General features: G+C 35.6%; 4 protein-coding genes across 4 annotated transcripts; all 4 read left to right on the top strand.

The window, feature by feature from the left end:
- The first annotated feature begins 832 nt into the window (after positions 1–832).
- On the top strand, positions 833–4,731 carry LOC147545154 (uncharacterized). The gene is made up of 3 exons (XM_086634983.1): positions 833–1,083; positions 3,619–4,450; positions 4,539–4,731. The coding sequence occupies exons 2-3, from the start codon at positions 3,619–3,621 to the stop codon at positions 4,553–4,555; spliced, it is 849 nt and encodes a 282-aa protein (XP_086491109.1). The 5' UTR covers positions 833–1,083; the 3' UTR covers positions 4,556–4,731.
- Positions 4,732–11,472: 6,741 nt separating this feature from the next.
- Positions 11,473–13,143, top strand: LOC147545153 (uncharacterized). Its single transcript, XM_086636216.1, has 2 exons — positions 11,473–11,597; positions 12,039–13,143. The coding sequence occupies exon 2, from the start codon at positions 12,042–12,044 to the stop codon at positions 12,864–12,866; it is 825 nt and encodes a 274-aa protein (XP_086492342.1). The 5' UTR covers positions 11,473–11,597; positions 12,039–12,041; the 3' UTR covers positions 12,867–13,143.
- A 356-nt stretch (positions 13,144–13,499) lies between these two features.
- On the top strand, positions 13,500–14,234 carry LOC147545152 (uncharacterized). The gene has a single exon (XM_086635805.1). The coding sequence runs from the start codon at positions 13,500–13,502 to the stop codon at positions 14,232–14,234; it is 735 nt and encodes a 244-aa protein (XP_086491931.1).
- Positions 14,235–22,451: 8,217 nt separating this feature from the next.
- Positions 22,452–22,901, top strand: LOC147545151 (indole-3-acetic acid-induced protein ARG7-like). Its single transcript, XM_086637236.1, has one exon. It carries the CDS (start codon positions 22,452–22,454, stop codon positions 22,899–22,901), a length of 450 nt encoding a protein of 149 aa, XP_086493362.1.
- Positions 22,902–23,193: the final 292 nt, after the last annotated feature.

Genomic DNA, 23,193 nt, shown 5'->3' with positions numbered 1-23,193 from the left:
AGTGGACCCATGTGGGAAGTCACATCCTTAGTGAAAAAAACTCACCAACATCAACACTAAACGGGCACCTATCATTTGAACGTAGATTCTCTTCTTCGACATGGTACACATCTTCAATCGAAATACCTTCAAAATGAGCAATATTAAGGTTTAGAATCTGTCGGAAGAGTGAAAAAAATATTAAGATTCAGTTTACAACATCCAAACGGACTACACAATCCCGCATTCTTCAGAATGAAACATGAAGGAGTTGAAGGAGATGTCCTTCGACCAAGGTGACAATGCGAACAATTTGTCGGATAGGACAATTGATGTGGAAGATCATCAAGTCCGATTGATTTAGGGATCGTAGAGTTGTAGCTAGAGACCAACTACGATCGTCGAATTACGAAGTAATTCGCGGCTAACTTCGATCGGATCCTACAACGGGTTACACATAAGAGTGACAAATTGATCTAGGATATGACTAGTGGGAGTGAGATATAATCATGGGAGTGTCCCATAAACATATCTCATAGGCCTAAAAAGGAATTAGGCAAAGATAGTACAAAAAGGCCAAAAGCAGGGTTTTTGGGCCTAGGCCGATTCGGGCACTTTTAGGGCTCGGATTGGGCTGATTTTTGGAGGGACGTTTCCTTTTGTTATGAACATTAAATCTGCCAATTTTGGCTGGGTTTGGACGTCATCTCCTTAGGGAATTGAGAAAATACCAATAGTTGCTATTTTCGACTATTTCCCTAAATCTTATTCTAAAGGGTGTTTTGGGAAACCTAAAAGGAGGTGGATTCTTATTAGGGTTCTATATAAACACTCTTAGGGCAGAGAATAAGGTGTGGAATTTCTCTCTAAGCTTTCTTACTCTACCACATCAAGTAGAGAGGAGAAAGTGAGCTAATTCCCATTAACTATCTATCTAGTCAAGCAAGAAGAAGGTCTTCTTATTATCCAACCACCATTGGTGTGCTAGCTATACAACAAGGTGGGAGATCAAATTGATTGCTCGTGTCCCAAGTAGAGGAGCTACACTTGAAGCTCTTGGTCTTCTTCAATCAATTCAACTAGTTTGAGGGAAAAGCGATTAAGGTAATCCACTATCTCCATTAGATTAATTACTAGTTTTGCATGTGATCCTGGGAATACTAGTGTAGACATTAGATGTCATATTTCCGCTATAAACACTAGTAGAAGGGTATAAAACCCTACAGTGGCGTCAGAGCCTCTTGCTATTAACTAGTTTTTGCTAAGAATCGAACTAGTTCATATTAGATATAATTGATAGTTTGATAAATTGAGTTTATAAAAATATTTTAAAAGTGTTTTAAAACTATTTAAACTCACAATTTGATAATATTGAATGGGATTCAATGAATTTCAAATTAAGAATCAAATTGATGATTAAAAGTGTTTTAAAACTCAATTAGATTGAATTTCGGACTAATCCATGCTTGATTAAGTTGATAGTTATGTTTAAAAGAGTTTTAAACATAAGAAATTGATTGATTTTGAATGGGATTCAAGAATTTTTCAAATAGATTTCAAAATTGTTCTTTGAAAAAGTTTTCAAAAACCTAGACTTTGATCCAAAATTGGTTTGATTAAGAGTTGTTTTCAAGTTTTGGAAACTTTTGAAAAACAAAGATTTTTGGAATTTTAGAAGTGTTCTAAAAAGAAGTGTTTTGAGTTTTGGGAAACTCTCAAAACAAAATTTGGAAATTTTAAAAGTTTCTACAAGTTTTGTAAAAATTTTAGAAGTGTTCTAAAAGATTTCAAAATTTTAAGAAAAGTTTTAAATTTGGAAAATAGCAACTTAGAGTTGCAAAAGAAAAAAAAAAAAAAAAATTTTTGGAAACTAGGGTTTTGAAAAACCCTAGTGTCCGGCCAGGAAGCTTCCTGGCCGGACCGGGAGCTCCTGGATGCGTCCTCTGGACGCATCCAGAGCAGCTGCTGAGACGCGTCTAGGACGCGACCAGCAGCTGCGACAGAAGCTTCTGGACGCGTCTTGAAGACGCGTCCAGAGCAGCTGTTGGGACGCGTCTTGGAGACGCGACCAGCAGCTGCGGAGGGAGCTTCCTGGACGCGTCTAGGACGCGTCCAGAGCACTCGACCAGACGCGTCTTGGAGACGCGTCTGGGAGGTTCTGGGTGTCTCGGACTAGTCCGAGACACCTAGTGCTGGTCCGGTCCAGCATCAGACACGTCTAGGACGCGTCTGGTACATGGACTAGCGTCCTGGCTCCGGCCAGGACGAGACCAGGCCTTGATAGGTTTCGGCCAGGACATGCCGGCCTATGGGCCGTGCTATGTCCGGACCTTGTCCGAGCCCTTTTCTGGGCTTGGGCCGGGACTTGTCTAGGACTTGTCCCGGGCTTTTTCGAGGCTTTTCGGACCACAAAAAGGAACCATCATTCGAGTGGGAGTTTTTGCCAAAATTTCTTCCGATTCCAACCAAATAATTCCAAAATCAATCCGGGCCATCCAGAAGGCCAAAACGGATTTCTCTTTAAATTGATTTATGAAATCATTAAGAATCGAACCAATGTTTTTCCGAAATTGACCCGGGCTTTCAAAACCCGAAACGGAGTTTTTCTTAAAGATGATTTTAGAAATCATAAAAGATAAAACCGGAACGCACCACTAGTTGAATTCTTCGAATTTAGACTTAAGGTCCGTAATGTGACATGTGATGTCAACAAAAGTATCTCCCAAGATAATCATGCATATATAATTCTTAGCCTTGATATATTATATGATTGCATGTGATGTGAATGCGGGAAACTAGTATGGCCATAGATTTATATCTTTATTCTTGTTTTAAGCACGGATGGGTGCATGCTTTGTAATTAATTTTAATTTCAAGTTTATACGATCTGCGAATCGTTAGAGTCTTGTAATTAGAGTTTAGGGTCAATGAGTCCATTGAAGAAAACTCAAGGATGGAATCCAAAGGCGAGTGGGAGAAATCAATGGAGGTTCAAGGATGGAGATCTAGACGAACCAAAAGGCGAAACAAGAAGAAAACCAAAGGAGATTAGATCTTCTAGGTTAGGGGCCATACTAGGATCCATGTCTGCTTGATTTACTTTCTCGCGCGCATTTACTTACTTATTTACGCTTTATGTCGTGGATGTTAGTTAGGCTAAATAGTTCACTATAACAAACGCCAGACTAGCGTAAAAGTCCCCAAAAGTAATCTTGAGTAATCGCCTATCCAGATTAAGACACTCGTTGCGCCCTTGTTCGAGGAAGGTGGGTCGGCCTTCGCAGAGTACCTCCTCTACCTTGGGACAATGCGGGTAGGTCTATAGAAGAGGCCTACACGTCTAAATGGTTCTACTCAACGAGATCAGCAAGAGAGTCTTGGATACTCGAGGCAAAAGGATAGATTAGTCATTCATTAATGAAATCTATCAACCAAGAGTCATAAGGTATGATCAGTGAAGTAGTTCACTCACCCGGAACGACGGAGTCAAAGGGTAGGGCCTTCGTCCGCTTTACTCCGAAGAACTGGGGTCTTGGAATCACTTATTCAATCGGGGACGATTTTTATTGAATAATGTGGGAAAACTAAGTTTTTCAAAAATGATAACGAGTTTAAAACTTTGCCATTTCTTTTATGTAGATGACAAAAGATATTTTCAACTTCCGCTCACTTCTCGACAAGGAGAAGCTAAATGAGCACAACTTCCTTGACTGGGAGAGGAACCTGGGAATAGTTCTCAGGATGGAAGGAAAGCAACATGTACTAGAAACTCCAATTCCTGTATTGGATGATAATTCGACTAAAGAAGAGATAGATGAAGAAAGGAGTGTGCGGAAAAAGGCAGAGCCTGTAACTTGCTTAATGCTAGCAACCATGGAACCGACTCTGCAAGAGCAGTTCATAGACATGGATGCTTACTCCATGATGCGACAACTTCGGGAAATGTTCCAGAAACAGTCGAGATTGGAGAGGTTTGAAACCTCTAAAGCAATTATGGACATGCGCCTTGAAAAGGGAAAACCAGTTGGGCCTCATGTTCGTCAAATGATCAGGCTCATGGGCAAGCTGGCTAAACTAGGTTTCCCTTATAGCCAACAGACGGCTACCGACACTATCCTTCACTCCCTCCATAGTGGTTTTAATCAGTTTAAGATGAACTACAACATGAATGGATGGGATAAAACGTTGGAGGAACTTCATTCTATGCTTCTAACAGCCGAAAAGGACGTCGCTATAGTGGAGACTAAGAAGGACGTTCTTATGGTACAAAAGGACAAAGGGTTCAAGAAAGGTGGAAAACAGAAGAAGAAAACCGCGTCAAAAGGAAAAGGCAAACGAGTTGCCAAACCTAAAGACAAAGGTCCTCCTCCTGACACCAAATGTTTCTACTGTGATGGCAAAGGCCACTGGAAAAGAAACTGCCCTAAGTTCTTGGAGGACAAAAGGAATGGAACAGTGGCTTCCAATTCAGGTATAAACAGTTAACTTATCAAATACTGTAAAATTCCCAAACCTAGGTATATGATACCTAAAATTGCCCTATCATTGTGAATGTACAGGCGCAGCTGGGAACTGAGTATTTGGCTAAAGAAGACAAGATCCAAGAGGGAGCAGAAGCCTCGACTGCTAAGGATGCTGAAAGGGATCGAAGTCTACTTTAGGCACTATTCTAGATTAATAGTTTTTCTAGTTTTTTAACATCATCTCTGTACTAAGTATTACGGAGAATCAATAAAGAACTTTATTTCTAAATTGGGATGTTAATAAGTGCTAGATTTAACAAACTATACCAAAAGATTCTAAACTTGGTCAAAAACCTATAAGATAGGTTCATCGGAAAGGGATGAGGACAACAGGTCCACTATAACCAAAACATGAATCAAACTGACAAGAAAGAAAGTCTTGAGTCAGAAACAGAAATTGATCTTCAAACGTACTTCTAACCTATCCATATTTGGAGTGTCCAAAAGGATTAAGATGAAGAACACGAATCAAACTCTATCCTCCAAAATCCATTAGTCTAGACATAGCTTCTCACAAAACTACCAAAGTCCGTCTAAGCTTGTAAAGGCATTACAAAATTAGCTAAAGTCTGACGCAATTTCTTTAGAAGAAATTTGGGCTTTTTCCACAAGCAATCAAGAGAACAAAGTGTTTGTTGCTCATGATAGTATTCTTCTAATAATTAGCGCACCTAGTAATCTGGGAGAAAAACACTAATTATTACAAGAATAAGTGGGAGAAAAGTACAAGTCGATTTAATTCGATCATGAGAAAAATCATGGAGTTTCATGAAGAACAATCATGAAACTTGTACAAGACGATTAAATTCGACCAAGAGCAACAAACTGCGACTCCTTGGAAAAGGAAAGGTTAAAGATATGATCTTGTAAACCCACCGCACAAAAGCGAATGTCATTCGCAGGAGAACTCTCAAAGCGAGTGAAAGTGTCTCTAAAGGAATATCTCAAAGTAGTTGAGATAACTCCAAATTGTTGTTCAAAAGCCCTGAAAGGTCAAAATAAAATCTTAAAGACTCAGAAAATAAAGGTTATTTCTGAAGAGATAAAAGACCTGCGCAGAAACGGAAACTGACTCTAGATTTTGGCTAGAAGCCAAAATCATCGTGGAATCCATATCTCGTCAAGACATGAAGCTTGATAATTTAAGTCAACAGAAGACCTAAATTGGTTTTCCAAAATAGAAAACTGAGAAGGATGGAAACATTCATGTTTCCCGAAACGAGACAAGAAGAATAAAGATTCTTCCAATCAAGTTATGTCCACAAGCATGCTTAAGAAATCTATCGACGGATTAAAAGCACGCAAGAGTTAGAATCTTCGATTCAAAAGGCAATCAAAGAAGTTTGATTCCTGAGGAATGAAGAAAATCTTGAATCACGAAATTTCAAGAAGGTAAGTGGGAGTAAACAAACCTTCCGGGTCCGTATGCAGAGTACATACAAAAGATTGAGTACGACATAAGGTGTTGTATAACAGTAACGAACTGACTCAATAAAGGACCACACACAAAAGGATAAAATGCCATTTTGGGCATCTGAAGATCTATAAGCATAGATCAAAAGGATGATAGGATTAGAGAGACTCAGTACGCTGAGATGCTTGAGATCCGAAACAGAAAATCTAAGACTCGGAAAGTCTAAAAGAATTTCGACCCAAAAACTCATGACAGAGGGCGTTGCAAAAATCGGAGTCTGAAAAGACACCGATGAGCTAGCACGCATGAGAGAGACATTTATGTTCGAAAACATAAAGTCAATCATGTTGGACATGATTAGCATTTAAACATCCGAATTCGGATTGGAAAACCGAAACACTACTTAGTACATCCTAGAAGGCTAAAGGATGAAGTAGTACAAAATTGAACATGTCATCGTAGCAAACTTTCAGACATGGAAGGAAAGTAGGCTAAAAGTGTTTAAGCCGGGAACTGTTGCAAATACTACATAAAGAATTAAAAGCCTTAACTCTAGTAAAAGTTATTAGAAATTATCAAGGTTGAAGATAACCGTCTTCAAATTAATTGATAATTAGCAAAGTTTAAAACCGACTACCACGGTAGTCAAACTGAACTGTCACCTAAGACATAGTATGAGATTCATACACAGTCTAAGGCATGAGGTATAATTTTAAACCTCGACGAGTAAAACTGAGTGGGTAAAAAGAGTTTTACGGAAGAGGCTCAGATTTACAACTCTCGTTATCAGAAATAATAGAGTTATTTCACAAGTCGTCTAAATTTGGTTTAGTATTTAAACGACAGTCCATTGATGATAAAACATTCCGAATAGGTTTGTCAGATACGTGATCTGATGAATGAAACCCTATTAAGTGAACTTGGAATATTTATTATCAAATCCCTGGTCCAGGTCATTGCATGGACAACAATGACTCACGAAGACTAGCACGGGAGTCGATGGGATAGCGCAGTTTCATGGGCTATAGGAATAGTATATTCTATTCGACTACGTGAGTGTGTAAAAGGTTTATACACTGGATAACCCTCAAATGAGAAGTACATCACTCGTGATGAACGTCAATACTTCTCATAAAGACAATTGGAGAGATTCCTCAAAACATGAGTGCTCCACTCATCTTATGTAAGGAATGCCCGACTTTGGTTCCGTTAAACGCCGCGCCGTAAAAGGAGGTTATAAAGGCGGACACTGGGAAGGACAGGATAGACATGAAGTTAAGTGGGAGCGCAAGAATGGATTGTGTCACCCTAATCACATTAGGTACAAAGTGTCTCAAGGCCACTTGATGAGTAGCAACTGAAAATGCGTGGCCGCGCTCAAACGGATTAAAAGTTAATCGTTTGTCTTTTACAGTTGTACTCGGATATCAAGAAAGTCTGAATGACGTGACGTATCAGATGGGATACTAAATTGACACGGGAATCGAGGCATTGCACTTGTTCTAAGTCCAAGTGGGAGTCTGAAGGAGTTGAAGGAGATGTCCTTCGACCAAGGTGACAATGCGAACAATTTGTCGGATAGGACAATTGATGTGGAAGATCATCAAGTCCGATTGATTTAGGGATCGTAGAGTTGTAGCTAGAGACCAACTACGATCGTCGAATTACGAAGTAATTCGCGGCTAACTTCGATCGGATCCTACAACGGGTTACACATAAGAGTGACAAATTGATCTAGGATATGACTAGTGGGAGTGAGATATAATCATGGGAGTGTCCCATAAACATATCTCATAGGCCTAAAAAGGAATTAGGCAAAGATAGTACAAAAAGGCCAAAAGCAGGGTTTTTGGGCCTAGGCCGATTCGGGCACTTTTAGGGCTCGGATTGGGCTGATTTTTGGAGGGACGTTTCCTTTTGTTATGAACATTAAATCTGCCAATTTTGGCTGGGTTTGGACGTCATCTCCTTAGGGAATTGAGAAAATACCAATAGTTGCTATTTTCGACTATTTCCCTAAATCTTATTCTAAAGGGTGTTTTGGGAAACCTAAAAGGAGGTGGATTCTTATTAGGGTTCTATATAAACACTCTTAGGGCAGAGAATAAGGTGTGGAATTTCTCTCTAAGCTTTCTTACTCTACCACATCAAGTAGAGAGGAGAAAGTGAGCTAATTCCCATTAACTATCTATCTAGTCAAGCAAGAAGAAGGTCTTCTTATTATCCAACCACCATTGGTGTGCTAGCTATACAACAAGGTGGGAGATCAAATTGATTGCTCGTGTCCCAAGTAGAGGAGCTACACTTGAAGCTCTTGGTCTTCTTCAATCAATTCAACTAGTTTGAGGGAAAAGCGATTAAGGTAATCCACTATCTCCATTAGATTAATTACTAGTTTTGCATGTGATCCTGGGAATACTAGTGTAGACATTAGATGTCATATTTCCGCTATAAACACTAGTAGAAGGGTATAAAACCCTACAAAACAGACTTACCAGTCCAGAGTCTTTCACACCTGGACAGATTACTTGATCCGTTCTGGTGAGAAATACCTCAGACTGGTCCAGTTTGTCCACGTCACCGAGACTTGAATTTGTTTTGCACCAACCTATACAATACGTATTGAAACATCAAATAATGGGTTGGGGAATGGTTGTATACCTCATGAGAAACTTCTCCTTGCCCGGAATAGGTTGAAGAGTTGGAATCAATGTAGAACTCATATTTTTGGAACCCCCTTCTTCCATGGTTAATTTCTTTTAAAAAGATGATATAACACAGTTGAATGGTGAATATCTCTCTCGGATTGATTGTTCAATTTATTTTAGTTGCCGCCAGTAGCTGTCGTTGTCGTTGCCGAAGAATGTCGGTAATATTGCACTCTTACTTTGGTTTTGTTTTGGAAAAAAAGTTGTTTTAGAAGAAGATAGAAGATTAAAAAGGAGGTGGACTTTACCTAAATTAATTGACCGCCGGGTGCTTATGGATAACTCGGGTCAATAGTCATTGACCTGGGTCTATGACATGGTCGACCGGTTACAACCATTTTGCCTGGTGCCTACAGAAGCTCCCTGTATATAATCAAACAAGAGTTGTTTTGATGGTTGAGACAAAATAAATGAAGCTGACTAGGACAAAACTAATGCAAGTTGATACAAATCCCAACTTTTTAGTCTCAAACATTCAATCTTAGCTCTTGGATCCCTCTTGATTTGGTCATCCAACCCTTACATTAAGTGGTTGTCGTTTTATGTCAACACTTTGGAACCACTTGGGCTACCAACTTTTGACTAATGACCTCATTATCCAGGCTTATGGTGTCTGTAGTGGATGAAGATATGTTATCTATTGTTCGCTCCCCATTCTGTCTCTTTCTTGGCAAATTCATCTTCTTGCATTCATTCATAAAAGAAAGGTCATTCATCTACATAACAGTTCTCAAACACTTCATAACGTATATAATCCAAAATAGAAGAGTCTGTACCAGAGGCACGGTTATACCTAGTTATAAATAATTCAGCTAGGCTCTGTATAATTATGTATATTTATGATAGATTCTGAATTTGACAGTGTTATTGAACATAATGATCTTCTAAACACCTTTAATTTAATAATCCAACCACAAACTCTTGGATGAAGGACGAAAAAAACTAAAATAATTTAAAAGCTATCAAATTATAAACTTATGGGTATTGACTAGAGTTTGGACCGGGCTAGGATTGATATTCAATTTTTATACAAATTCAAGGTACTGATGCATATACATGTTGTTAAACTCCTTACTCTTACAATAATCTGAAAATTAAAGTCTCAGATCTGTATTTCATGTTATACGGAGTACAATTTATCCCATGAACTCCGCCGCATTAAATTTAAATAATAAAACTTAAAAGCAAATGTACATTGAATTAGCTAGCTAATTAATGTTAATATAATATAATTTGGATTAACAAGATAATCATACTAAAAATCACCTTAAACACTGATGTATGGTTGGTATTCTGGATAAAGAGTTCCATATACCTTGTAGGTTATGAAAAAAAAAGTAATTGAATCTTATTTGTGTCATTGTATGTGTCATTGTGTGGTCATTTTAAACTAAGTAGTCTTAACCTTATTTTATTTTATCTTGTATGATTTGGTTAAACCAAAGTATAACATTGAAAAGATCTAGAGGTTAGAGACAGACTTCTCATCATTGAGCTTTAACAACAATAATATATAGAAATTTTTTCCTATACACTTTAAGTTAATTCAAGAGAAAATGGCACTTGCATTTATTGGATAATTCATTACTCCATATTATACACCAATAACTGCATTATATGTCAAAGGTAAAATAAGTGTAGAACTAGAACATATTGCTGAGAAACAACACCAACTGTAGGTAATTGTTTGTCGTAAAAGCTAAGAAAGAACATAAACAAACCATAACACACTAATTTTCTTTATTCAAGCATATAAATTTATATAAGACCGTAATTTAGAAAAAAATACTATCAATTTCTTGGAAGACAACTTGAAATGTTGACAATAGACTGTCGTGATACCAAATCACTATTGATGTACAACTAAGCAGCTACAATTTAGATGCCATTCCCCACCTCAAAAGATCACCGACTTCTTATGCTCTCAAACACGATCCAATGTCAATATAATCTTCGAAACCACCCAACTGTTTCGCTTACATATATAAATGTTACGTGGGCAATAATCTTTGTTCGATAGACACAAACAGTTTTTTAATTAATCTCAATCTTTAAATAAGTTTGAGATGTTTAATCTTTACCACTGAAAATAAGTTTGGGACTTATAATCTCAACTGTTTGAGATAAGCTTGGAAAATGTAATTCTAATCCTTAAAAATATGTTTAGGATGTGTAATTTTAGTCACTAAAGATAAAAAGATAGGTGTAATCTTAGAACTTCTCCATTGGGACACTCTAACACTTAGAGTGTCACTTAGTATTTTTAGAGATTTTGTTAAAAAAGCTTTTCTACTGGAATACTCTATCTGACACTCTATGATGATGTAGAAGCATTTATTATAGAGACACTCAAAAGAGACACTGTAAAATTAGATTGTCTCTTCGAGACTCTCTAAAACTAGAGTGTCTCTTCGAGACTCTCTAAGTGTCACTTGAAAATTTAAACCAATAGAAATCTTTTCTTTTCAACTACTTTTTCCCTACTCAATTTAAGAGTGACATGTGTATTAAGTAGAGAGATTTTAGAGATAGAAAATGACTTTTTAGGTAGTAAATAGTTTCAATATAGCTAAAAAAACCCTAATCTTTCACTATTAACTATTTTCTATCATAATATTAAGGCTAATCAGAGGTTAGGTTTAAAATAATTTCATTAATTATTATTAAGGTCGAAATTTTAAAACAACTTTTTCATTATTCCCGTATTACCCTTTTGTATTTTGCTCTCTCTCTCTCTCCTTACGGCTGCAACTCGATGGGGAAAACCTAGGGCATAAATTTTCGATCGAGAAGACGAAGAGAAGACGATGATTTGAAGATATACTTTCTTCCTTCATTGATTCATAACTATTTAGGTCTTCATCTTCTCTTTAGTTTTCTTTTTATACAAATAATTAGGGTTTGCCGAAGTTATCTGCTTCATCTTCATCTTCACATCCGTTTCGTAAGTTCATCATCTTCATCTTCTTTACTGTAAGTTCATCTTCTTTACTGTAAGTTTGTTTTATTTATATAATAGATTATAAATTATCTTTTGATTTGTTTGTTGTTTATTTTCCTCTATCTACTTGATGAATCTTCAGCCCTATATATGAATTGCTTTTGATTTATCTTTTTGATTTGTATTAGAGATTGCTTTATGTTTATTGTTTTTGATTTTTTTCATACATGGTTTGTTGGTTCTGATGATCAAGTAAATATCTATTTCTGATGAATTTGTTGTGCAAATTGTGTTTGCACAAGTTGGAGTAGAGCAGCAAATGGTGTTTTCACAATTGTGTAGAACATTACTTTTGTATTTGCAGCATTCTTAACAGATTTTTGATGAATCTTCAAACCTAAATCTGAATTTTGTTCTGCAAATGGTGTTTGCACAATTTGCATCATTGTTAAATTTTTTGTTTTCATGGTCAGGTGATGGATTTAATTGAGTCATCTAGTGTGTCATCTTGTTTTACTCAAGCTAGTTCTTCATCGAAGTTGTTCCAACATCCTCTCCGGTCTGAATCTTGGGGATCTGTGTTTACGGAAGTTGGTCAAAAGTTTGAAGGAGGTGCTGATCAATTTAGGTTTGCATTGAATAGGTATTCCATCAAATTTGGTTTTGGGTATAGAATGAAGAGGAACCATGCTCATCGGGTAGTAGCAGTATGTCCGGTTCAGGGTTGTGGGTGGAAGGTTCATGGTTGTTCAAGGTTTGGTATATCATCGTTATTTTATTTGAAGAAATATGTTCCTGAGCACACTTATGGTGGAGGTTTTACTGATATAAACAAGCCAGCAGTTCATTCTACTGTTGTGTCTAATTTGATAGAAAGTGAAGTAAAGGTTGATCCAAAGAAGAAAAACAAAGCTATTATTACTACTTTTCAATCAGATTATGGTATTAAAATCCCATACCATATTGCTTACAATGCAAAGAAAAAAGCACTTCATTCTGCATTTGGTGATGAGGAATCTGGATATGCTAAACTTGATTGGTATACGAAGTCCATTAAGAAGTGGAATCCTGGTAGTTATGTGCAGCTACAACTTGATATGGACACTTATCAGTTTGAGAGGGTTTTTTTAGCATACGAGGCTTGTATTCATGGTTTTAAGTACTGCATGCCTGTTATTTGGATTGATGGGACGCATCTTAAATCCAAATATAAGGGGACTTTGCTAATTACTTCTGCGAAGAATGGTAATGAAGGTATGATTTCTAAGTTCATGAATTTATATAGTATGTGTTATAAATAGTTAAAAAGAATGGTAATGAAAGTATGATTTCTAAGTTCATGAATTTATGTTTTTAAGGTTTCTGTATGCACACCTGATTGGGAACAATGTGTGGTATGCAAACACCTGTTTGCATGTGTTTGTTATGCAAACAGTTGTTTGCATCTGTGTGTTCTGCAACCATATTTGCAAATATATGTCATGCAAACATGTTTGCATATTCAACCTCTGCATATATATGTCATGAAAACATGTTTGGTATGGTTTTTTAAGTTGATGAACTTATATAGTTTTGTTTAACTAGTTGCAATTTATTTATTTAACTATGTTTTCTTTTCAGGATTTTTTACTATTGCTTTAGCTGTTGTTAGTGTTGAAAACAATTCAAATTGGAATTGGTTTTTGGAGAATTTGGCTCGTGTTGTTGATAGAAGTCGTACATATACTTTCTTGTCTGACCGTCACCCGAGTATTATCAAAGGAGTTGGTGATCTTTTTCCAAATGCACACCATAGTTATTGTGTGTGGCACATTAGGAACAACTTAGTTAATGCAATTGGTTATGGTTCTCAAAGAGCAGATTACATTGGGTCTTTGTTGTATCAGGCTGCTCGTGCGTTGACTAAGGATGAATTTAACATTCATTTTAAAGAGATGGAGTTAGTAGGTTGTAGACGTTTGACGGATTTCTTTAAGAATTGCCCATTTGAAAAGTGGGCAAATTCTTATTTTGTCGGTAAAAGGTATGGCGAGGTTTGTTCATCCTTGTGTGAGAGTTATAGTTCATGGATTAGGGAGGAAAGGGGCATGTCGATAGTTCTAATGTTAGAAACCATTCGTGTACGAATGATGGAAATGATGCAAACAAGACTTGAACTAGCTGAAAAATGGACTAGTTTGCTGTGTCCAGAGATAGATAAAATCATAAGACAAAGGCGAAAGTTTGGTTCTACATGGAAGGTTGTAAAATCATCGAAATTTGTATATGAGATCTTTTCAACACCAAGTCAGTTAGTTGATTTGAGTTCGTTCTACTGTTCGTGTTTGAAATGGCAAGTTGAATGTATACCATGTGAGCATGCTATAACAACTATCAAGTATGATGGACGACCTATGGATAAATTTGTTGAAGAATATTTTACCACCGAAAGCTTCAAGAAAACTTATGAACACGCCATTATCCCCATTCCAAACAGTGATGAACCCAAGGAGTTTTCAGCCAATGAGATGATAATCCATCCACCATCAAATAAGAGACAACCTGGTAGGCCAAGGAGTGTGAGAATTGAGAGTGCTGGAGCAGCCAAGTTTAAGAAGAAGAGAAAATGTGGACGTTGTGGCAAGTTATCGTATCACAACAAAAGAACGTGTGCAGCAATATTGAATTAAGATTAATTTTGACATTCATTTCTTTATTGTTTTTCTTTATTGTTTTTCTTTATTGTTAATGTAAAGGATTATTTGACATTTGAATATGAACTTTTTTCTGGTTAAATGTAATGCGAAGATAATTTGCTTGAAACTGTTGCAGGTACACTTTTTTAGGTTTGTATGTAGGCACCTGATTGGAAGTGTACCTATGCAAATGTGTTTGCACATTCCACTATTGCACATTCCACCTATGCAAACATGTTTGCACATTCCACTATTGCACATTCCACCTATGCAAACATGTTTGCACATTCCACCTACGCAAACGTTTGCACGTTCCACCTATGCAAACATGTTTGCACATTCCACCTATGCGAATATGTTGCACATTCCACCTATGCAAACGTGTTTGCACATTCAACATATTCAAACGTGTAGATTCCACCTATGCAAATGTGTTTGCACGTTCCATCTATGCAAATGTGTTTGCACGTTCCATCTATGCAAATGTGTTTGCACGTTCCACATACGCAAACATGTTCGCACGTTCAGCATATGCAAACGTGTTTGCACATTCCATCTATGCAAAAGAGGTTTCCAACTATTGTAAGCATATAACGATTTGTTTACAAAAAATTTTAGAGTTGTTCGCATAATCATTTTGTTTTTTTTCATAAATTTTGATGGGTGTTTGTTGCCTTCGTTTTTTAAATTTAAGTTCAATATTTTTGACGAGGGTTCGGGGGCGTAGCCCCCGATTTTTTTAGAAAAATAAATTTGTTTTGCTCTTAACAAATTTTATATTATTTTGGCCAACATTTAGTAAAAATATCTTTGACGGGGGTTCGGGGGCGTAGCCCCCGATTTGTTTTAGAAAAATAAATTTGTGTTTTGCTCTAACAAATTTTATAAAAAATATATTGTTTTGGCCTTAAAACCTACCAACATTTAGTAAAAATACTAGTTTTCAATTGTCAAATAAGCATACAATTATGCAAACATCAATATAGTTTGGAAATTATCAAATATTCAATCAATATTGCAAACATCTATAGTTAGGAAATTATCAAATATGCAAACAATTGGTTGCATATTTCTGTATACTTGTTCTGTTCACATACATCAATCAGCATTTTCATCACCAACTGTTCCTTCAACCTAGGGTTTGTTTGTTGAATCATTCAAAATTGCAGCTGCAATCTCAGCTCTCTTCCTTGAAGCCTTCTCTGGCATTTCTTCCGGCCAGTTTGGCTTAATCAAAGGACTGTCTCCATTTTTTATAACATCATCATACAGAAGCACATACATTGCACAATCAATCCTACATTATATTATTCACTAATTAGTACTCATCATTTATATGCTAAAACAATGAAATCAAAATGATTTTTTATACTCACGAGTTGTTCTGTTTTGGGCAGTTAACTTTGGTTATCTTTGGACTTGATTTCAGTGGTTCTTTAGTTAGTCCAGCTTCATTGATCATGTCAACCAACATGACTGCGAACTTCTTTGCATCCTTCGCACTTCTCATACTTAATTTTGGAGTTTTCTTCAAAGAATCATAATGATACTATACTGCATCAACTCTATCAAAAACAACAAGATGCCAATGGCAACCTTCCTTACTCTTGTCATCAATAGTTGTGTTTAATGGGAACAGGAACCAGTCACGTTTCTTCTTAAAAGCTTCTTTGAGTTTCTTAGCAAGTAGTTGTGACATGTTCCGTTGCGAAGCTTCAAATTGCATTAAAGTCTACATGTAAATTAACGTTCATCTAATTAGATAAATAATCCAAAACTAAATACAAAATATAGTAGTCTGAAATATCTTACCCATATTGTTGAGATGAAAACTGCCATATCCTTGACTATTCCCACTCTGTATTCTAGATACCAATCAATAATTTGACTATCAACAAATTCGTTCATAATCAAACTCTCGATTTGTTCTCCACATATCAACAACTGTTGGTTTTTATCCCAAGCAATTGAACTACAAAAAAATATTCAAACAAAATCACTTATTTTGCAACCACTTGCAACACTATTTTGCAACCATATGTTTTGCATCCAATGAGTTGCAAACAACTGTTTGCAGGAAAAAAGATGCAACCAACTGTTTGCACATACAGAGTTTGCAACTAATTGTTTGCAGATATATGGTTGCAACTGCAAATGCATACAATTTGCAACTCACTGTTTGAAGAAATATAGAGTTTGAATTCACTTTGTAAAACTTAAAAGTAATGTACTTACTTCTTGTCTGCCAATGCATAGAATCCTTTAGTTGTTTTGAGTTCCTCTCTAGTGAACAAATTCCATATTTCAGAACTTTCCCATTTTTCAAAATCTCCACTTCCTTTCTTACTAGCTTCAATTTCTTTGTTACTAGTTTCACTTCCCTTTTTACCATCTTCAATTGCTTTCTTTTCTGCACTTCTCTTTGTTTGAGCACTAATTTCCTCAATTGATGAAGCTGCTTTCTTTTCTGCACTTTCATTAGTTTGAACACTAACTTTCTCAATTGATGAACCTCTTGATTTGTTTTTAACTTTTAACTTCTTTGTCTTGACTTGATTGGTTGGTGTCACGAAGTCTGAAGTTTCATTGAACTTTCTTTTTTGATACTTAGACGTATCAACTTCTGTGTTCAACTTAGTCATTTCATGACTAACAGTAACATTCTTCTCCATACTGATTGTATTTGACTTTGAAGCCACTTTTTTTTCAGGGCTCTTCATTTTTTATGTGTTCTCCTCAACCTCCTCATTGCACTTAGCTTCTATTGCAGTTTTTAGTTCTTCAATATCTTTATTTAGAATCATGATTGATTCTCTTACACAACATATTTCCTCCTCCAACTTCTCGATTTCTTCATTTTTTATCTTCAAATCTTCCTTCAACTTCTCGATTTCTTCATTTTTTATCTTCAAATCTTTCTTTTGATCTTCACACTGAACTTCTAATTTTTGAACTTTATCTTCAAGATGTTTCAAATTAGAAACATCAATTTCATCAGGCATAGTCAATATCCCACCAGAAATTAGAAGTTCTTCACTTTCTGAAAGAGGCACAAAAAAATCTTCGGAGAGCTGAAATTCAAACAATGTATTTTGCAAATTACAAAATGCATTCAACATCGCAAACAATCTATGAAAAATACAGTATGTAACCCTAGTACACAAGTTAATGATTTGCAAAAGTAAACATAATATACCTGGTTAGCTGTCAGATCTTCCAGAGCATCAAGAAAATCTAACTTCATGTGGTCAAGACTTCATCTAATAATGTGAGGACATCTGTCCTTCTTTTGATGTACTCTTCTATAAAGATTAGAATGTTCGCAAAACCAGAACTGCATAATTTGAACACAAACATATTAGGACGAGAAAACTATGTAAATTTGCATAATGTGAATGAAGATGAACAAAAATTAATTTACCGGTAAAAGAAGAAGACATCCTGAAGCTTTTGCTGGTCTGTTGACATTCTCTTCAATCGACCTCATCATGTAATTATGTATTACAGTAGGACATGAAATTGAGTTTATACCTTCCATTGACCTCAACAAGTTCGTGAATGATGTTTGTATAGTCGTTCCAGCTTGTGTTGCAAACAGGAAAGAGGAAGAGATATGCATGATCATCAACTTCACAAAATCTTCTGTGTTCTCGTTTTCTTCCACAAAGAAACTTTCAATTGCTGATTCTATGGTTGTTGTAGAAACTTTATACGCCTTCCCGAAATATCTACTAACAAATTCTTCATCCTTTTTTTCCTTCAAATGGTGAAACAAGTACACCTTCTTTTGGCATTCCTAGCAGAATAGCCACATCGTCTACCTTGAACTCTATATCTAACTCACCAAATTCAAATTTTCCTTTTTCTACGTTGTATCTTTTGACCAACTCATAGATAACTGATATTGGTCGTTCTAAATTGGCTGCTTCTATTTCTTCATCATAGAAAGCTTGAAAAAGTGAACCAAAAGGAGTTTCCGAAAGTGAATTACAGTGTTCAAATTTCATTTTACGACGCATCTTTTTCATGAACATTGCTGTTTTCCTCATTGTGCTCCTGTAGTTGTAAGTGTGATATTCTTTTTTCACAACTTTTTTACTAACTGTTTTCATCACTTTTGAAGTATCTGATACCACAATATCTGTACTATCGGATTGCATAGGCTCGGTACTATCTGATTTCACCATCTGATTTCCTGCTATTTTAGCTTTCACCATTTTCTGCATAATCAATCAAGAGAACCAATTTTCAACCGTAAACAAAACTGTTTTCAGAACCATTTTTGCAGTTTTTACTAATGCAAATAGTGTTTGCATAACTCATTTAAAATAGTTCTAAGCAACAATGTTCAAATACTTCAGTTTTTACTAATGCAAATAATGTTTGCATAACTCATTTAAAACAGTTCTAAGCAACAATGTTCAGACACTTCATTATTCAATAATGCAAATAATGTTTGCATAACTCCTTTATAACAGTTCTAAGCAACAATGTTTAGATACTTCATTATTCATTGATGCAAATAGTGTTTGCATAACTCCTTTAAAACAGTTCTAACCAACAATGTTCAAACACTTCATTATTCATTAATGCAAATAATGTTTGCATAACTCCTTTAAAACAGTTCTAACCAACAATGTTCAAACACTTCATTATTTATTAATGCAAATAATGTTTGCATAACTCCTTTAACACAGTTCTAACCAACAATGTTCAGACACTTCATTATTCAATAATGCAAACAATGTTTGTATAACTCCTTTAAAACAGTTCTAACCAACAATGTTCAGACACTTCATTATTCAATAATGCAAATAATGTTTGTATAACTCCTTTAACACAGTTCTAACCAACAATGTTCAGACACTTTATTATTCAATAATGCAAACAATGTTTGTATAACTCCTTTAACACAGTTCTAACCAACAATGTTCAGACACTTCATTATTCATTAATGCAAATAGTGTTAGCAAAGGGTTTGTAAACTCTAGTTGCAGATCTATTTTTGCAAATCATGATCTCAAAAACCATTCAAAAACCACGATCAAATATTTTCGGTTTATAAACCATATTTGCAAATCTACAACTGCAAATAGGGTTTGCTAGTCAAAGATAGATTAGGTTTTAAAGACATTAGGTAAATCTGCTACTTTAAAAGTTGTTTGTAAACAAAATTCATAAACACAAAATCAAATAAATAGGGTTTACAAATCTAAAGAAATCGGAACAGAAAGTTGGATTGAACCAAAAGAAATCGAAACATTTAGTGAAGATATACTTACTTTAGTGTTGATTTAGTCGATTGTAGAGAGATTATAACCTTTAGAAACCCTAAAATTCGAGGAAGAAGATGAAGAAGAACGAAGACTTTCGAATGGGAAAATGAAAAGTCGCTGAATCGCGAGGGAAAGAAGAGAGATTTGATTTTTTTTTATTTCTGAAAATCACTTTATATATGTTGGACAGGCGCGTCATTTCGAAATTTGTTAAGGGCAATTACGACGATTCAGATTTTCGGGACACTCTCGGGATTTTTTTGACCTCTTTGATAATTTCCAAATGTTATGTGTGTTTCCAACTATTTTGCATATATTTTTGACCTAATTAGTTATTAACTCTTCTAGAGATCTCTATTGGAGACCAAATCTATATTGACACTTGAAAAATAGAGTCTTTGTTTGACACATGAAAACTAGACCGTAGAGTTTTTTTTTAGAGGGTCCCATTGGAGATGTTCTAAGAGGAGAGTGTATTCAAAGAAAATGCACTCTCTTATTTTGTTAGAGCATCTCCAATGCAAGACCAAGAAAAATTCTAAAAATCTTTTGTGTCAAGTGTGAAAAAATAGATTCTAAATTGTCTCTTTTTATTTGGCAATTTAGAGATACTCTATTAGAAAGCCTTCTCCAATGCAACACTTAAGAAAAACTCTAAAAATCAATATTTTGGTATAAAATTAATCGATTGTTTATGTGGCACTTAGAGATGTTCAAGAGGACACTCTAAATTTAAAGTGACCTTAAGGACCTCTAAAATAAAGACCCATGATGCTATTCCCCGCCAATATTCTGATCGAATCCCGACTTGGGTACTTGGCCGGTTCAGATCTAGTGAGAGAAAGTGTTTGACTTTCTCTCACCAGATCATGCCCGTCCAAGTACCCTGGCCGAGATTCGGCCGGGATATTGGTCGGGCATAGCATCATTAATGTAAAATAAATCTTGACACATCTTTTAGATATTCATTGCATGGGAGATGGATTTAAAAAAAAAAATCGATGTGACACTCTAAGATTTAGAGTTTGAGTGTAGCATAGGAGATGCTCTTATACATATACTAGCTGATTTAGCAAAAATAAATTCGGTCTCTGAAAAAAACACTCTCTTCAGTTCAACAAGTAAATCCCTGAGTTTATAAATATTAGTGACGGTTTACCACTTTTAACTGCTAATTAAATCCAACACTAATTTAGATGTCCTTTTATCTGGTGAAAGATTTGGGTATCTTGATTAGCTTCTTTATTTGTTGGATAATTGTGAACTAGAAAGATTTTGATGAGATGTCCAACTCTAAAAGTGGGGGAACAAAACAAAACACAGAAAATCACAATAACTTTCCATCGAAAAAAAGTCGTTTGCCACGTAAATTTTGTCTTAGATCGGTAAATAGATTAAATTTGCAATGTTTTAGGAAATGTAATTAAGCTACTTTTCTCGTCATCCACTTAGAACTATCATCAAAGCATTGTCAGTAGCTCACACGACCATATGGTCAAATTAACATGATTATCTTATTTTGTTTTTGCTTTTTCTTTTTTTTTTTTTTTTGTTTGAACTTTCACTTTTTTTTATTTTTGTTTTTGTTTTTATTGTATTGGTTCTTGGTTTTCCAACATAATATCAAAATTTCAATTAAATTTTCAGATTTAGCTGCTAAGAATATTTGAGACTGTTTAGTTTTGAAATTTTAAATAATGGTATGTGGGTGGATGTATGATAAAAGGATGCACATGGTTGGTGACGGTTTAATGATTTTTGTAATATTAGAAGGTACAGTTATAAGAGAGCCATTAATCTTTTAATTATACCAAGCATTTGAATTAATAATTGGGACTTTTCTATTAATTGTTTCATTTTAATAATGTCGTCTCATTAACAACCCACAAGCTAACCTTTGCAGTCCGCTTAACTGTAATTTAAGTAACATAAACAGATACTAATGTCAGCAGGGAAAAGCATCAACATTTGTAAATAATTTACCCGCATTAATGTGTACACTAGAAATTCGAGAATTCACGTGGATACATTATGTTGACCCAAATGCCTTACTCAACTAGTTTGTTGTAAAATTGAATAAAATAGTGGTTAATTTTGATCCAAATATCTTAATTATGATTAAAAACCAATATATTTAATAAATTTAAAAGGTTCATCTAAATTAATTTGTCTTATAGACAAAATAATAAGAGTGTGTTGCAATATGTATTGTAACCGTACTCTTATTCAATAATACCAGTAAACTTTCAACAAAAAAAAAAGATGAACTATTGAAGGTAAGGATACAGATAAATTGTCCTTCCACATTAATTGATGTTTACAATAAGATTGGCATTCATATCGCAACCATGATCAAAAGTTTTGAGAGCGAAATTGATTGTCATATCTTTTGATACATGCAGAACCACTTAAGGTCAATCATGTTGTGACGAACTATCACGGAGGTTCCATCACCTGCCAAATTCCAATTCCAATGACTTCCCATGCTCTTCTTTATCTTCTTCTATTTTGATTATTCAATTTGTTATTGGATCTTTGAATAAAAAGAATTAGTTGTTTAACTCAACAAAAATATGGTCAACTTCTTACAATAATCACCAACTTTAACAGCCCTTGGATTATAAATTTTGTGTCCTCGAGATGAGTATAATAGAAATTCAACGGGCACAAATAAAATCCTAGCAATTGACTGTTTTCCCCATTTTGCCCTCACATGGTGGTAGGCGTTTAGCAAAATAGGATAACCTACCTACTCCCGTAATTAACTTCTTAAGGAAGGGTATTTGACTAAACCGAAGCCTATAAAATCATCCCCTCCTTCCTCCTTTCCCACAGTATCTGAGTATCTCTACAACTACAAGTCCACAAAAAACTCTTTCTTCCTCTACAGCTTGTCTCTGTCTTTCTCTCTCTAAACAAATTCTTTCAACGGAAAATGACGGCTGGTGTCGGAAAGTGCGGTAAGATTAGATGCATTGTTAGACTCAGGCAACAACTCCGGAGGTGGCGCCAGAAAGCGGCATTGGCAGCTCGCAACTCCGGCGGAAAGATTCCAACTGATGTACCAGCTGGATACGTGGCAGTCAATGTAGGTATCAATACTAGTAAGAGATACATTATACGCGCGACGTACCTTAATAATCCACTTTTCGAGAAATTACTCGTCCAAGCCGAAGAAGAATACGGTTTCATGAACCAAATCGGTCCATTGACGATTCCTTGTGACGAGTCAGTCTTTGAAGATATACTCCGATTCTTATCTCGATCCGATTCGAGATTTTTCAGTCTTGATCGACATTGTAACTCTGGGTTGAGGAATAATCTTGATTTCCAGTCCGAATCAAGGCCGCTTCTTAGTGGACCAGTTGACAAATCAGTCTGGTAACTAGTTGAATCGTTATATGACTCAGTATAACGATTCAATAACTCTATCGATTGGTTAAATGTGGAGCAAGGAAGTTGAGACTCGGGAGCTTGTTTAACTGAGTCGATGGATATATTCTGTTGAGAATAGTCCCACATGGGATGACTACAAACTTAACATATCTTATTATCTTATGATTTTCACAGATGGGTAAGCCTATCTTACTCTGTTTTTGGTTCCCATAATTTTCTCACTGGAGATGGCAAATGGGGATTTTAGCCCGAGTCGTCCCGAGTTTGAATTGGAGGAAGAA

Source organism: Eschscholzia californica, unplaced genomic scaffold, assembly GCF_041429995.1.
Source record: "Eschscholzia californica isolate CP2 unplaced genomic scaffold, dmEscCali1.0.p SCAF_4, whole genome shotgun sequence".
Taxonomy (NCBI): Eukaryota; Viridiplantae; Streptophyta; class Magnoliopsida; order Ranunculales; family Papaveraceae; genus Eschscholzia; species Eschscholzia californica.
Note: the sequence above shows the minus strand (reverse complement) of the source record. Positions and strands in the feature narration are given on the sequence as shown.